The 13,669-nt window shown below is 47.5% G+C and overlaps 1 protein-coding gene across 1 annotated transcript in view; it reads left to right on the top strand.

The window, feature by feature from the left end:
• Positions 1-8,892: 8,892 nt before the first annotated feature.
• grm8a (glutamate receptor, metabotropic 8a) overlaps positions 8,893-13,669 on the top strand; it is a gene marked incomplete at its 5' end in the record, with an annotated part of 198,618 nt that continues 193,841 nt past the window's right edge. Inside the window, one exon of the mRNA XM_080538362.1 lies at positions 8,893-9,465. Coding sequence (XP_080394488.1) covers positions 8,893-9,465 — 573 coding nt within the window. The remainder of the gene's footprint in view (positions 9,466-13,669) is intronic.

Below are 13,669 nucleotides of genomic sequence, written 5' to 3'. Positions count from 1 at the left end.
TGCAGATCATTAGCCGCATCATCAACATTTCTCACATGCCCTTTTCCCCAACGTCAACGACAGTTTTTTATTTAGTTTTTATTACTGTGCTATATATTACGAGTGTTGCATGGAACGGTTTTTGAAAAGAAAGAGAATCAGATGACTCTGGATCTGAAGCGTCAACTTCATCATCCAGTAGTAGCTCAGCAGGGACGGTAGTAGAGGCAAGCAGCAAGACACAGAAAGGACAGTAGGATGGCAGCTACTTGTCACATGGTTTCATCTTTACCGGGGACCCATCTTGCCCTCTCCCTATGTGTCTGGTATGTGGTATGAAATTGTCAAACCAAGCGACGGTTCCGAGCACACTTAAGACACCTGACAACCAATCATCCGTCACTAGCCAGCAAGGGTCTAGGGTCTTTTATTCGTTTGAAAAGTCAACTCAACCGACAAGAGCAAGTGATGATGAAGTGTACAAAAGTGTCAGAGAGAAGCATTGCAGGCTAGCTATCTAGTCGCCAAGATAGTAGCTAAGAAGCTAGATAGCCGAGACAGTCATATTGCTAGGGTGCAAAGCAATTGTCAAAAAAAAAAATGCTAGGCCCACAAGCAGCAAAGAAAATTGCAACGGTTCCGCTCTCGGACTGTACAATTGGCTGTGGACCAGGAGCTCCTGCCTCTCATCCATCCCTGCCTTAATAGGACGGTTGTGTGCGTCGTCCAAGGTGCAGGTTTCACATTGATAGTAAGGCACCTTTACCCCCCCTCTCTCAATAACCACGTATGGTTCATTTAAGACTGGGGTGACTCAATATTTTGCATACTTTTAAAGGGTGCCGTGACTGAAAAAAGGTTGAGAAACGCTGGTCTGCTGCACCCCTCACCGCGACTGGCTCACAGACATTGGGTGTGTGTGCGTGTGTGTGTACAGTATGCTATACTGTATGATTAGGGCTGTTATTAAAATCAATGGTGAAAATTGCCATTCCCATAGCTGAGGACAAATGGGTGTTTATTGCTTGAACCGAACTTCCTTGGAACAACACTCTCGTTTATTTACTCACACTCATTTTCCTCTCTCTCTCTCTCTCTCTCTCTCTCTCTCTCTCTCTCTCTCTCTCTCTCTCTCTCTCTTTCTCTCTCTCTCTCTCTCTCTCTCATGTTTGTGTCACTCCTTCTCAGCATTCAGAGGTGCTCAGCTTGTTCTCTGCCCTGTGTGACTGTTAAACCTAAACCAATAAACCTGAACAATCCCAGACAGTCGATTAGAGAGAGAGAGAGAGAGAGAGAGTGAGTGAGTGGCTGCGTGTCTAGACAGTTGATGAGTGTGTGTTTCTAACTTGGGGGGGCGGGGGGGGGCAGGGCAGACTGGGATTCCCTAGGGTGGAGATGTTAGCAGAGCAGCAGAGCATAGAAAACAGGAACAGTCTTTTAAACCAGGGCCTAATTGACCACCTTTTAACAGCTGCTCGTGTGTGTGTGTGTGTGTGTCTCTTCTTCCTCTCTCCTCAGATCCCCAGCCACCCCACGCCTCGCGCAACACAGCGTCCACCAGAGAGCTGACTTAACGGATGAAACGCCCGCTAACAATGATGAAGAAAGGATCAGGGAAACGCTGGAGAGAGGGAGAGAGGGAGAGAGGGAGGGGTAGAAGGGAGGAGAGACTTAATCTCTTAAAGGACCAAACATATAGAATGAATTGGACGTTCAGAGGAGAGGATGTTATTCTAGATGACGTTGATACGACGTTGATGATACGACGTTGATGATACGACGTTGATGATACGACGTTGATGATACGGCGTTGATGATACGACCACCTGAAGTAGCACTGATGCTTCCTTCCCACACGGCTGTGTGATAGGCTACCATATGTAAACTTAGATCCATATACACAACTGATTTGTACCTGTTCCTTGTATAAGCCCTGGGGAGAGACGGACGGACGGACGGGGGGATTTGGAGATCCGGCAGCAGTGCTTACCAGTGGACCACTACTTAAGTGTTTCTATGGGAATCGTTAGAGGCTGCTCCTATGCACTGATCCTGGAGCAGATATTCTTTCATCTCATAGTGCTTAAGTCTAGGAATGGGTTAGGGGGGGGGGGGGGGATAATCTGATCCTAAATCGGTGATTTAATTATTCTTGTAGCGTTTGTGCGTTTTCTATGTATGCTGTGCATACTCTCACCTCCGACCGTTCCGCCCGCCTGCTGAGAGAGAGGAGTGTCATTGGACAGGAACCCAGAGAGACGGCATGGGATTGGCTAGTCTGTTCCAGCCCCGGTCGGTCTGTCTCGACTGCCTGGGGTCAGTTTCACAAAAGCTTTGCAGCTGAAGTAGGCTACTTTAATTTCTTCCGACAACACTTCCGCAAACCGTCCGAGAGAGTACCGATTGTAAAATCGGTTCATATTCTGTGAAAAGGTGAAAGAATTAGGAACTTTGCTGGTGTTGGAGAGGAGTGGCCCTGGGCTTCTTTAGCTTTGAAATGATGGGGGAAACTAACCCCTATCAAGAAGAGTGTTTACTGGAACTACTGACCACTGCTAGACTGAGAGACTTGCCTCCATGGCTGCCCCCAGTGGTTGTAGTACCCTCTTCTGACCAGCAGTGGGTGCCCTACTCTGAGCCCTGAGTACGCCCGCCCCCACCACCCCTCCATCCCCCCCCCCCCCCCCCCCCATCTAATACTTACTTACCCATCTAATAGGCACTTGTTTAGGTCTGAGGGGAATTTATGGGTTTAAGCACTATAGTCATCTAGCCAGTGGACAAGGTGGAATTTCCACCATTTTTCTGAAACGTATCCAATTCTTTCAGATCTACATGAGTGCCTATAGGAGACTAGGGGTTAGGGGACCATTTGAGAGATTGTTTGACCCATTGAGAGCTAGCAGTAGTGATGGTCAGCTACCCCAGGCCATTAGTAACCATTGGTCATTAATTGGTAATGAATTGGTACTACTACTCATCCGGGTGGGGTTTTGTTTATTATTTTTAATTGTATTTTTGGGGTTATTAACTCACCTGAAGTTGTCCCTCACCAAGGTAGTTGACGAGACACTGGCACACTGGATGAAATGCCAAAACGATTGTGGGTTGCGAACCTTCTAACAGACCAAATGTTCCTCTTTAATCAGAAAGCCATGGTACAAAAAGTAGACCGCCATTTATTTTTCTAACTGAAAAGGTTGTTCAACATGTGTATATTAATTATCATACTGATACTGGTATAGTATAGATAGATATATTGGCAGATATGTTATGTATAGTCTTTGAGTCACCCCTACGTTTAGAGGTGCTGTTTACTGCTGGTTACATTTTGCTCCATACATGTTTGTATAGTGAGAACCTTTTTTTCCTTTCGTTCAGTTTGACACCGAAGAAGGTTATTTCAATGATAAATAGTTATGTTCAGACTCACTCTGTCTAAGGACTTGTCGTACCAGATGGTGAAATGACAGCCCCCCCCCTTTTTTAAAGGAGAATTTGTGTTTTGGGACTCATCAGTCAAAAAGAAGCAGAAGGGAAACTGAAGAGATTATTTTGTTGGGCTGGTTTTGTTGTTGTTCTGTTCATTCAGATATAGTTAAACGAGTCTTTCCTTGACCTGTGTACTACTAACCTATTAGGCTAGGTGCACGATCTCACTACTTCCTGAAAGGCAACTGGTATGAACATATCCTGTCTCACTCTATTGGTTTAATTGATTAATCAGCTGTGCACTGTGTGTTCCAACGGTTTACCGCACAGCTGATTAATCAATTAAACCAATAGAGTGAGACAGGATATGTTCATACCAGTTGCCTTTCAGGAAGTAGTTAGATCGTGCACCTAGCCTTATAAGCAACCTGGTCTCACACGGCAGACTCCAAACGTCGAATTCCGACGTGTAGCTCGCAGGGGTGCGCCTGCTATGTGCGCCTGTTGGGGCTTCTCTCGGGATTATTCCATTTTGAATTGCACTTGCATTAATTAGTTAGGCCACATTTAGGGTTAGGGTTAAGGTTAGGGTTAGGGTTAGGGTTAGGGTTAAGGTTAGGGTTAAGGTTAGGGTTAGGGTTAGGGTTAAGGTTAGGGTTAGGGTTAGGGTAACCCTAACCCTCTCCGTTGGTTGTATCTCAAAATGTGGCCTAACTAATTAATGCAAATGCAATTCAAAATGGAATAATCCCGAGAGAAGCCCCGACAGGCGCACATAACAGGCGCACCCCTGCGCTTTCAAACGAGCGAACGTCGGAATTCGACGTTTGGATGCGATGGAAAACGTCGAATTCTGACGTCTGCCGTGTGAGACCAGGCTGTTATAAGAGTAGATTATTAAGAGTTTCTGTTGAGAGGAATGTAAACCCATCCTGAATAAAGAAACTGTTTCCCCCATAAACATGTTTTTGTTATGTTTCTAAAGTAAAGTTTTTGCTTATAACTTTCTATTGTTTCAGCTTGAATTTATATCATTTATCCTCGGCGCTACCTTTCGGCCGTTTGGGATCATGTGATCAGACCAGAGCCGTTGGCCGACGTTCTTTGCAACGATAGGATCGTTTTTGTAATAGCGTCACGTCTACCGCTAGATGGCAGGAGTGCTCCATCTGGCAAATGTAAAACCAAAACGAGACCACAAATTAAACCGGTATCGCACTTTATTAATCGTCATTCGTCAAACAAAGGTTGGGAAGGTCTGATGTACGATGAGGCAGCTTACACAGCTACGGATGCCCGGGAGGGTCTTTTATCCGACTATTCAATCAAACTGTCTTGGTTAACAAACTTGTAGGCTACTTCATAGGCCTGTTCTTGTTTTGATATCTCCCTTCATGTTCTATCCCGCACCTATTAATTATGGCTGAAACATGAAGCCGTATTATTCCTATTAATTACCAATTGGCATATTTGCATGGGTACATTTGGATATGAATGCAATGGGTGATTATAAATAGGTTATGCATCTAAGCACAGTATTGACACTTAAGTAGTAGTAAATTAATTATTCTAACATGAAAGGATCATTAGATGTAGATGTTGAGCAGGTGCATCAGCATTGACAGCTTACATTGTATTAAGCACCGATTCAGTGCTGAAATTCCGATAAAATGGCAGCGATGGTGAGCGAGAGAGAGGGTGTGTGTGTGTGAGAGAGAGAGAGAGAGAGAGACACACACACACACAGAGCGAGAGAGAGAGAAGAGAGCGAGAGAGAGAGAGAGAGAGAGAGAGAGAGAGAGAGAGAGAGAGAGAGAGAGAGAGAGAGAGAGAGAGAGAGAGAGAGAGAGAGAGAGAGAGAGAGAGAGAGAGAGAGAGAGAGAGAGAGAGAGAGAGAGAGAGAGAGAGAGAGAGAGAGAGAGAGAGAGAGAGAGAGAGAGAGAGAGAGAGAGAGAGTGTGAGTTGGGAGACCAATCGCTGCCAGTGGGAGTATTTTTGTGTGATTCGTTTGGCGGAGACGCGCGCTCGCTGGCTGGATGCATGCGCTGTCCCTTTCAGCACCGAAACACGGAGGCGCGTGCATCTTTGAGTGGGCTGCGAAGGCACTCGGAGGGAACCCTCAATCAAGCCTCAGAAAAGCAGGTAGGTTCTTGAAAATAATGTAAATATTACTCAATTGTTTCTGTGTGGAGATATCGAGTCAAACGGAATGCACCAGATTCCCTCTCTCTCCACTTAAATAACTGTCTTATTATCTTCGTTTTTTTCCCCATCCTCACGACTTAATTGAGCCGCTCGATTGGTTCCTTCAAAGTAACACGGGCATTAACACTTGTGTTTATTATGACACTCGATCTTAGAGAGGGTGTTCACTTTGAGAATGAGAGGTTTCGGTTGTGGGGAAACTGCTGAGCTCCGCAAGGAAGTTCCGATACAGAGACCCAAAGGAATGCGCTCCTCAGATGGCTCTTTGGCGCTTTCCCTCAGATGGCTCAACAATGGTCTTAACAAACATCTCATCTGTACTAACTAGGGTATTCCCGTGTAGCCTACCGTGCAATCGCATTTTCAGAGGACTTAAAAATCAAATGTTTAAAAAAGATGTTTTCTCAATAACCACGGTGGTTTTCCGTGCTGCTGCGTGAAACGGGCGCATTATTTCACACCCATGATTCCGTTATTCAATTAGGCTACCGATCATACTACTGTTGTCTAGTTTATGGGTGCAACATTTCAAATGCAAATAGGCTGACTATTCTAATCACACTGTGTATGAATGAAGACATCGTTAAATGTGTATTAATCGATTAATCTCTCTGTGCAGCTGCAACAGCGTTAATTGCCGTGGCGTGTTCAGATGTCTCAGAGGGGTGGTGTATGTAGTCTCCCCCTCTCTGATCTCCTGCTACATACATAGGCGACATTGCCAATGTACTCATTATAGGCGAATCGGTTAAAATATATGCGTAGTATAATAGCCGTCCTGTGCAGATCTTTCTTTCTTTCTTCTCTCTCATGAATAAATGAGTTGATCATCTATCATCAAATGCAGGAGACTGTGGTGGTAACCGTTAATGTTGTGAATGTAGATGGGATGAAATGGGTTTGAAAACAAGGTTAGCCTGTTTTGTTTGCTTGTGATCTGCGTAATCAAATAGCATTCTCAACGGGTGCGATGTGAGGGGGGGGGGGGGTGCGGGGGTGCAGAAATGGGTACAGGGAGGAGGAGGGGGGGGGAGAGAGAGAGAGAGAGAGAGAGAGAGAGAGAGAGAGAGAGAGAGAGAGAGAGAGAGAGAGAGAGAGAGAGAGAGAGAGAGAGAGAGAGAGAGAGAGAGAAAGAAAGAGAGAAAAGCTATCACTTTCTGAAAAGAGCAGTGTGCTCCCCAGAGAGTGGCTCTGCAGAAGAAAATATAATAGAATTGGCCAGGTGAAGATGGTGCAGCATGACACCTAGCGATTGGTGTAAATTAAAAAGAGAAATGTGGGCCAGCCTTTGCCTCACAGGGGTAATACACCATTCATCTTTCTGCCAACGATAACGATCACAGTGCTGGAATTCTTGCTTTCTCCGCAACGTCAATTCCCTCTTATTAGCGAGTGAAGCATTTCGACCCTAATCGAAAGTGATTACTTTTTTATGACACACATTAAAGTAGGCCTATGCAAACAAACAGTCGTAGAATCGACTATTCCCCACGGTTACAAATGACAAACCATTTAAATGCGGAATGTTTTCTCTTTTTCTTTAATTTTTTTTTTTAATATCCAAATGATATGACCTAATTGCGATCTAAAATAAAAACTGGGGAATTAGGTTACGATGGAATTCAAAGTGCTAGTTTCTTTGGGAGAAACAGAACAATTTCAAGAGAGTCAGTGTATAGCTAAGTTACATATCCGGTCATAAACCGGAGCTGGATAGGTGCTTTATTGTTGACATTTTACACAAGAAAACATTGACGGCGTCTAAGACGGCTATTGACAAAACACACGGATGGAATCATTCATGATTCTCACGCGTGTCACGAACAACATTTCCGAGATGTGCGCAGCCGGTTGAGCCCACACAACGAGCGCACTGTAGCGCAGCATCTGTCTCCCGCAGTGCGCAGCCGCGCGTAAAAAGGCGCACGTTTGCGGCGCGCAGCGGGGAAGGTGTGACGTATGGCGAGGCAGCCTCCCCAGCTACGGATGCTTGCGGAGGGTCAGAGTTTTTTTTCCCTCTTTTATCTGACTATTCAATCAAACTGTCTTGGTTAACTTGTAGGCTACCTAATAGGTCTACGTGAGATAAATCAGAGCACTCTCCCACAAATAGAGCGTCCTCTATGTCCTCCTGTTCTATTGTATGAAATACATTCATACACCTAATTAAGATGAAGGCTGATTGTGGTAGTGAATAAACTAGGGCAACTTTGGATATTATGTCTTTATAAACCGGGGCACCCATAAGGGATTGAGTTTTTAAATGTCCTGTTCTGATTGTCCAGAAATGGCATCGTTTTGAAAAAGAAAAAAAAGGCACACAAAAATGAGATCATGAATAAAGCAGAGTGTGGAATGTCGAATGTCGGTAACAGAATGGGAAACAACAAGAACACGGACCTGTTTAACGAGCGGGAACGTATTCACTCGGATATATTTCAACAGCAAGTGCTATGACGTAACTCTTTCAAGCCTGAGTTACTTGTCGGATGGCTATGTGGTTGTTGGAAGGAACGTGGCCTACAGGCGCTCATTCCTTATGCAGCTGTCATTCAAAAAGGTGCTCAACCGGTAGATGCTTCGATTATCATAACAAAGTGAACTGTGTTAAGCCATCCCTGATGCCGCACCGTTGAATAATTCATCCAGGAGAATTGTTGATGCTTTTTGACAGGCTTGTCAGAGGCGATGTCGGTTTGGACTCTGTGTAACTGTTATCTAGACTGTATGTGTGACAACACCTATGATTTTTTCAGCAGGGTGTTGGCTACATAGCTCTGCGTGTATGATTGTTTTGCTTTGCTTTGTGTGTGTGTGTGTGTGTGTGTGTGTGTGTGTGTGTCTGTGACAGAGGTACTCAGACCATATCTGTTCCCTCTGTATGTCCCGCAGGGTCGGCTGAAGATGTGTTGAGGATTACGATCACTGCAGCACAACTCTTCTGTGAATTTCTTTCTCTCTCTCTCTCTCCCTCTCTCTCCCTCTCTCTCCCTCTCCCCCTCTCTCTTTCTCTCCTCCACTAGGATATGTATGCCTCATGGGTCTTAGAGCCTTACGCTAACTGCTCCCCCGGGGGTTCGACCCCCCTTCCTTGGCACTAGGAGTTGGAGGGACCCCCCACCCCCCCCCCCCCCCAAATGTTCCGGCCCATATTTGCCCCCCGTCCGCCTCTGTTCTAATTGCCCCTCCCCCCCCTAACCCCCCACCCCAAAATCTCCCCCCACCTTGTCACAGCCCCCGCCCCCCCCCCCCACCCGGCCCCGCAGCCTGTAACCAATGGCGCCAACGGAACCCCGGCACCCCTCCTCCCTCTCCTCCCCCCAACGACGCCACTTCCTCTTCCTCCTGACGGCCGCCGCCACTTCCTGCTCCTGGCTCCTCCCCCTGGCGTCCCCCCAGAGGGTGGTCGTGGACACGACGGCGGCGGCCGCCGCGGCGCCGGAATACGCCCACTCCATCCGGCTGGACGGCGACATCATCCTGGGCGGGCTGTTCCCCGTCCACTCGCGCGGGGACCGCGGCGTCCCTTGCGGGGACCTCAAGAAGGAGAAGGGCATCCACCGCCTGGAGGCCATGATGTTCGCCATCGACCTCATCAACAAGGACCCGGAGCTGCTGCCCAACATCACGCTGGGCGCCCGGATACTGGACACGTGCTCCAGGGACACCTACGCGCTGGAGCAGTCGCTGACCTTTGTCCAGGCGCTCATCGAGAAGGACGGCTCGGACGTCCGGTGCGCCAACGGGGACCCGCCCATTTTCGCCAAGCCGGATAAGATCGTGGGCGTGATCGGGGCGGCGGCCAGCTCCGTGTCCATCATGGTGGCGAATATACTCCGTCTGTTCAAGGTAGGGAAAGGAAGATGTTTTTTTGGATTTTCTTGGGGGGGGGGGGGTTTCGGTTGAGGTTTGAGACGGGATGGGGGTTTGTGTTTGTGTGTTGGTGATGGTCGTGTTGGGCTGGGAAGCTTCCTGGTGGTTCCTGTGTTCCTCTTCTGTCCTATCTTGTCCTATTCTGTCCTCTCCTCACCCCTTCTTCTCCTCTCCTCCTCTCCTCTCATCCACTCCCTTAATCTCTCCTCTCCTCTCTCCTCTCTTTTCCTCCCCTCCAGTTAGGGTAGCCTAGTATTACCCTGCGCTGAGCTGTGTTCTGTGCTGGTCATAGAAGCCTGTCTGACTCTACTGCTGGTCTAACTCTACTGGTCTGACACCACTGCTGTTCTTATTCTACTGGTCTGACTTTACTGGTCTGACTCTACTGGTCTGACTCTGGTCTGACTCTACTGCTGGTCTGACTCTACTGGTCAGTACTGGTCTGTCTCTACTGGTCTGACTCTACTGGTCTGACTCTACTGGTCTGACTCTACTGGTCTGACTCTACTGGTCTGACTCTAGCGCTGGTCTGGTATTAAACACTGAAGTGTCACTGAGACACGCTCAGCTGCGCTATTGCAGGCAGATAAAGTTCAATTATGACAGCCAATTAAAATCCACTCAATCTTGTTAAAGAATGCTCTACAACCTTCCCCCCTTTCTCTGGAGGGAAAGAGTATCTGTGTGTGTGTGTGTGTGGGTGTGTGTGTGTTGAATTCAGATCAGCGCCGGACTGCTTTGGACTTGGTTCTGTGGGCTACTGGGAGGAAAAAAACACAGAAATCAATTACTATCTAAATTTGTCAGAAGCAAATTAATATTAGTGTTGTGTTTACCGAGGAGTGTATTACATGTGTGTGTGTGTGTGTGTGTGTGTGTGTGTGTGTGTGTGATCGTTAGCTGAACAAGGCTGATCGATGGGAGCAAGATGGTGAAATATGAGTTTCCTAATGATCCATGTGCCCCCCGCCCTCCCCTCTCCGTATTAACAGCTGTGCGGTGTTATAGGAACCTTGTGGATAATAACACTAAACATGATTCACAGAGGGATCCGTCATGGAAACGACACACACAGGCCATGTCGTTGGGTGTTCCAGCTCCCCCGCTCTCATTTGACTAATAGGATTTAGTGTGTTGTGTGTATGGTCGTGTGTGTGTGTGTGTGTGGGGGGGGGGGGGTTGGGTGTGTGTGTGTGAGGAAGGATTGTGGCGGGGGCGTATCAGATTGTAGTCGATGCTTTATCTGGTGCCGCATGAATAATGTTCTGGTTTTGAAAGTAGCATGTTTGAGATTTGCCATAGAAATGTGGTGTGTACGTATATTGGCCTGATCCGCCAACACAGTCACACACAGCCTCCAGCCTCACCTAGCCTCACTCAGCCTCCAACCTCACCCAGCCTCACCTAGCCTCACTCAGCCTCCAACCTCACCCAGCCTCCCCTAGCCTCACTCAGCCTCCAGCCTCACCTAGCCTCACCCAGCCTCACCTAGCCTCACTCAGCCTCCAACCTCACTCAGCCTCCAGCCTCACCTAGCCCCACTCACCCTCCAGCCTCACTCAGCCTCCAACCTCACTCAGCCTCCAGCCTCACCTAGCCCCACTCACCCTCCAGCCTCACTCAGCCTCCAGCCCCACCCAGCCTCCAGACAACCAGATGGTGTATAACACCTGGGACACACTGCAAAGCTCTACCTCAGCAGCGCGTGTGCGTGGCGGGACTGCTGCGGCTCTCACGCTTGCCATACTTTCCATACCGACAGCGTTTCTGCTGTGGTTCTAGCTACGGAGCTGCTGCTGCCAGCCCTGTCTTTGTACATTGAGACCTTGATAATGGCCATCAATAATATCATGTTTCATTTCACTTCATTATAAATTGTTCTGGGTTCAGTCTCTGCTGCCACCCATCCTTAAATGAGCGGTTGGAAAAGTGAAACGGTTATAAGCAGAAATAATAAGCAGTCGTTTTTGTTTACCCTCTTTCAGAGCAAGAGTACTTCACCTCAGCATCACCTACTATAGATAGTACCTGTTTTAATTTGATACAGATAGCGAAAGTGTTGATTAGGAGAGAGAGAGAGAGAGAGAGAGAGACTTTAGACATGGATTTGTCTGGATTTGTCATAGAACTTTTGCTGTTTACACAGTTATATGTCCACATTTCTTTTTCCCTTATAAACAAGTGGAAGTGTTGATATTTTTTTATGACATATTTACAGATGTAGACATTAAAACTGTAGTGTATATTGCTGGTATGATGTTAACATGACTATCAACAGATCATTTTCACACACACGACACGCAGAAAAAATAGGCGAGAGTCAGAATATCTAGATGGCGTGTTGCAGCAGCCAGTGTGAGACTCGCTTGAGACGTGCGTCTCACACGCACTGTGTGGCTGCTCTAACCCGTTAACACGGGCGCCGAAATGAAACGCGCTACTGAGGTTGACGTCCGCGGTGTGGTCCAGGCCCGTCCATGTGGCGTAGGACCGTGTTAGCATACAGAGCTAAAGCCAGGTCATTATCTCTGGGGAAATGCTAAGTGGGATTTCATTGGACGACCCAACTCTGATGTCACCCCATTGAAGTTGAGATGAAGAAACCCCAGTGAAACCCAGGGTTAAGCTAAGCGTAAGGGTTATGGTTGAGGTTCATGTTAAGGTAAAGGTTAGGGTTAAGGTTAGGGCTAGGGTTTAGGGTAGGGTTATCGCCAGCACTCGAGTTGAGGGGGGATGAGGGGGGATGGTATCCCCCCTGAAATAAAAACGGTCAAGATCATCTCCCTTCTAAAACTGCCATCCCCCCTTTCCATCCCTTATGTCATTTTATCAATGACCGTGGTATTACTGCTATTTCAACATTTAGTTTTGCGCATATTGAGTAAAATACTGTGGGCGAGGGCCGAGGGGGCACGAACACATGCAATGACATGTTTACCACGTCACTGACACTGAAGTCACTGACGCTGTGGGGATGCTAAAATTGTCCCCATATGATAAAACCCACCATCCTCCCCTGATTTTCTTTTACAACTTGAGTACTGGTTATCCCCAGCATCCTCCCGTAGCGTCTACTGTTAGCTCTGGGGGCTAGTGCTTGTTGATCTCAGGCACGTACGTGTAGCTTCCCATAGATTAGTTTACACTCAAGTGCCAACTGTTTATTCAATACCCAACTGCAGGAAAGGTCTTGGCCTGCATATCCCACACACCACAGTTGTCCCATCAGTGACTGTTCCTCTTGCAGAACACGTTGCGGCCCCTGTGGCCTATTGAACAAGTCTCTCAATGGACACAGGCATTCTGTTTCCTTGTGATTCCCCCCTTCTCCTTCTTTACATCTCTCTTACTCTCTCTCGCTCAGCTACCGCCCCCTTCACTCTCTCTCTCTCTCTCTCTCTCTCTCTCTCTCTCTCTCTCTCTTTCTCTCTATTTCTCTCTCTCTCTCTTTCTCCCTCTCTCCAAGCCAACTATCCCCTTCCCTAGTTATTGATTGAGATGCTCTGTAGGGGCCAGGTTGGTAATTACACTCTTGATTATGGATCAATGACTCTTGGTGACTCTGGATGACTTGTTCTCCCACCTTGAAACAACCTCAGTTACAGTTCAATCCCCGAGCCTTGTGGCTGGCCCTGGGGGTGAGGGTCAGTTCCACTTACATGCACAAGTCAAGTCAATTCAGGAAGTGATTTGTTCTGCGTTTATTTTAAGACATTAAAGAGTTTTTGCCAGCACGGCTCCGACAGGCCTATCATGAGAGAGGAGTCTTGGTTTGGAGAGCTTCAGAGAGGAGTGAGAGAGGGGTCTTGGTTTGGAGAGCTTTAGAGAGGAGTGAGAGAGGGGTCTTGGATTGGACAGCTTTAGAGAGGAGTGAGAGAGGGGTCTTGGATTGGACAGCTTTAGAGAGGAGTGAGAGAGGGGTCTTGGATTGGACAGCTTTAGAGAGGAGTGAGAGAGGGGTCTTGGATTGGAGAGCTTTAGAGAGGAGTGAGAGAGGGGTCTTGGATTGGAGAGCTTTAGAGAGGAGTAAAAGAGGGGTCTTGGTTTGGAGAGCTTTAGAGAGGAGTGAGAGAGGTGTCTTGGGATTGGACAGCTTTAGAGGCTGGAGGCCATGTTGCTGTCTCGGAGCATCCGTTCGGAGGTGTGTTTAGGTTCCTGCCTTCAGCTGTTTCTGTTCAGT

Source organism: Nansenia antarctica (genome assembly GCF_963989245.1).
Source record: "Nansenia antarctica genome assembly, chromosome: 8".
Taxonomy (NCBI): domain Eukaryota; kingdom Metazoa; phylum Chordata; class Actinopteri; order Argentiniformes; family Microstomatidae; genus Nansenia; species Nansenia antarctica.
The sequence above is the reverse complement of the archived record's forward strand: the minus strand, read 5'-3'. Positions and strand labels throughout refer to the sequence as shown.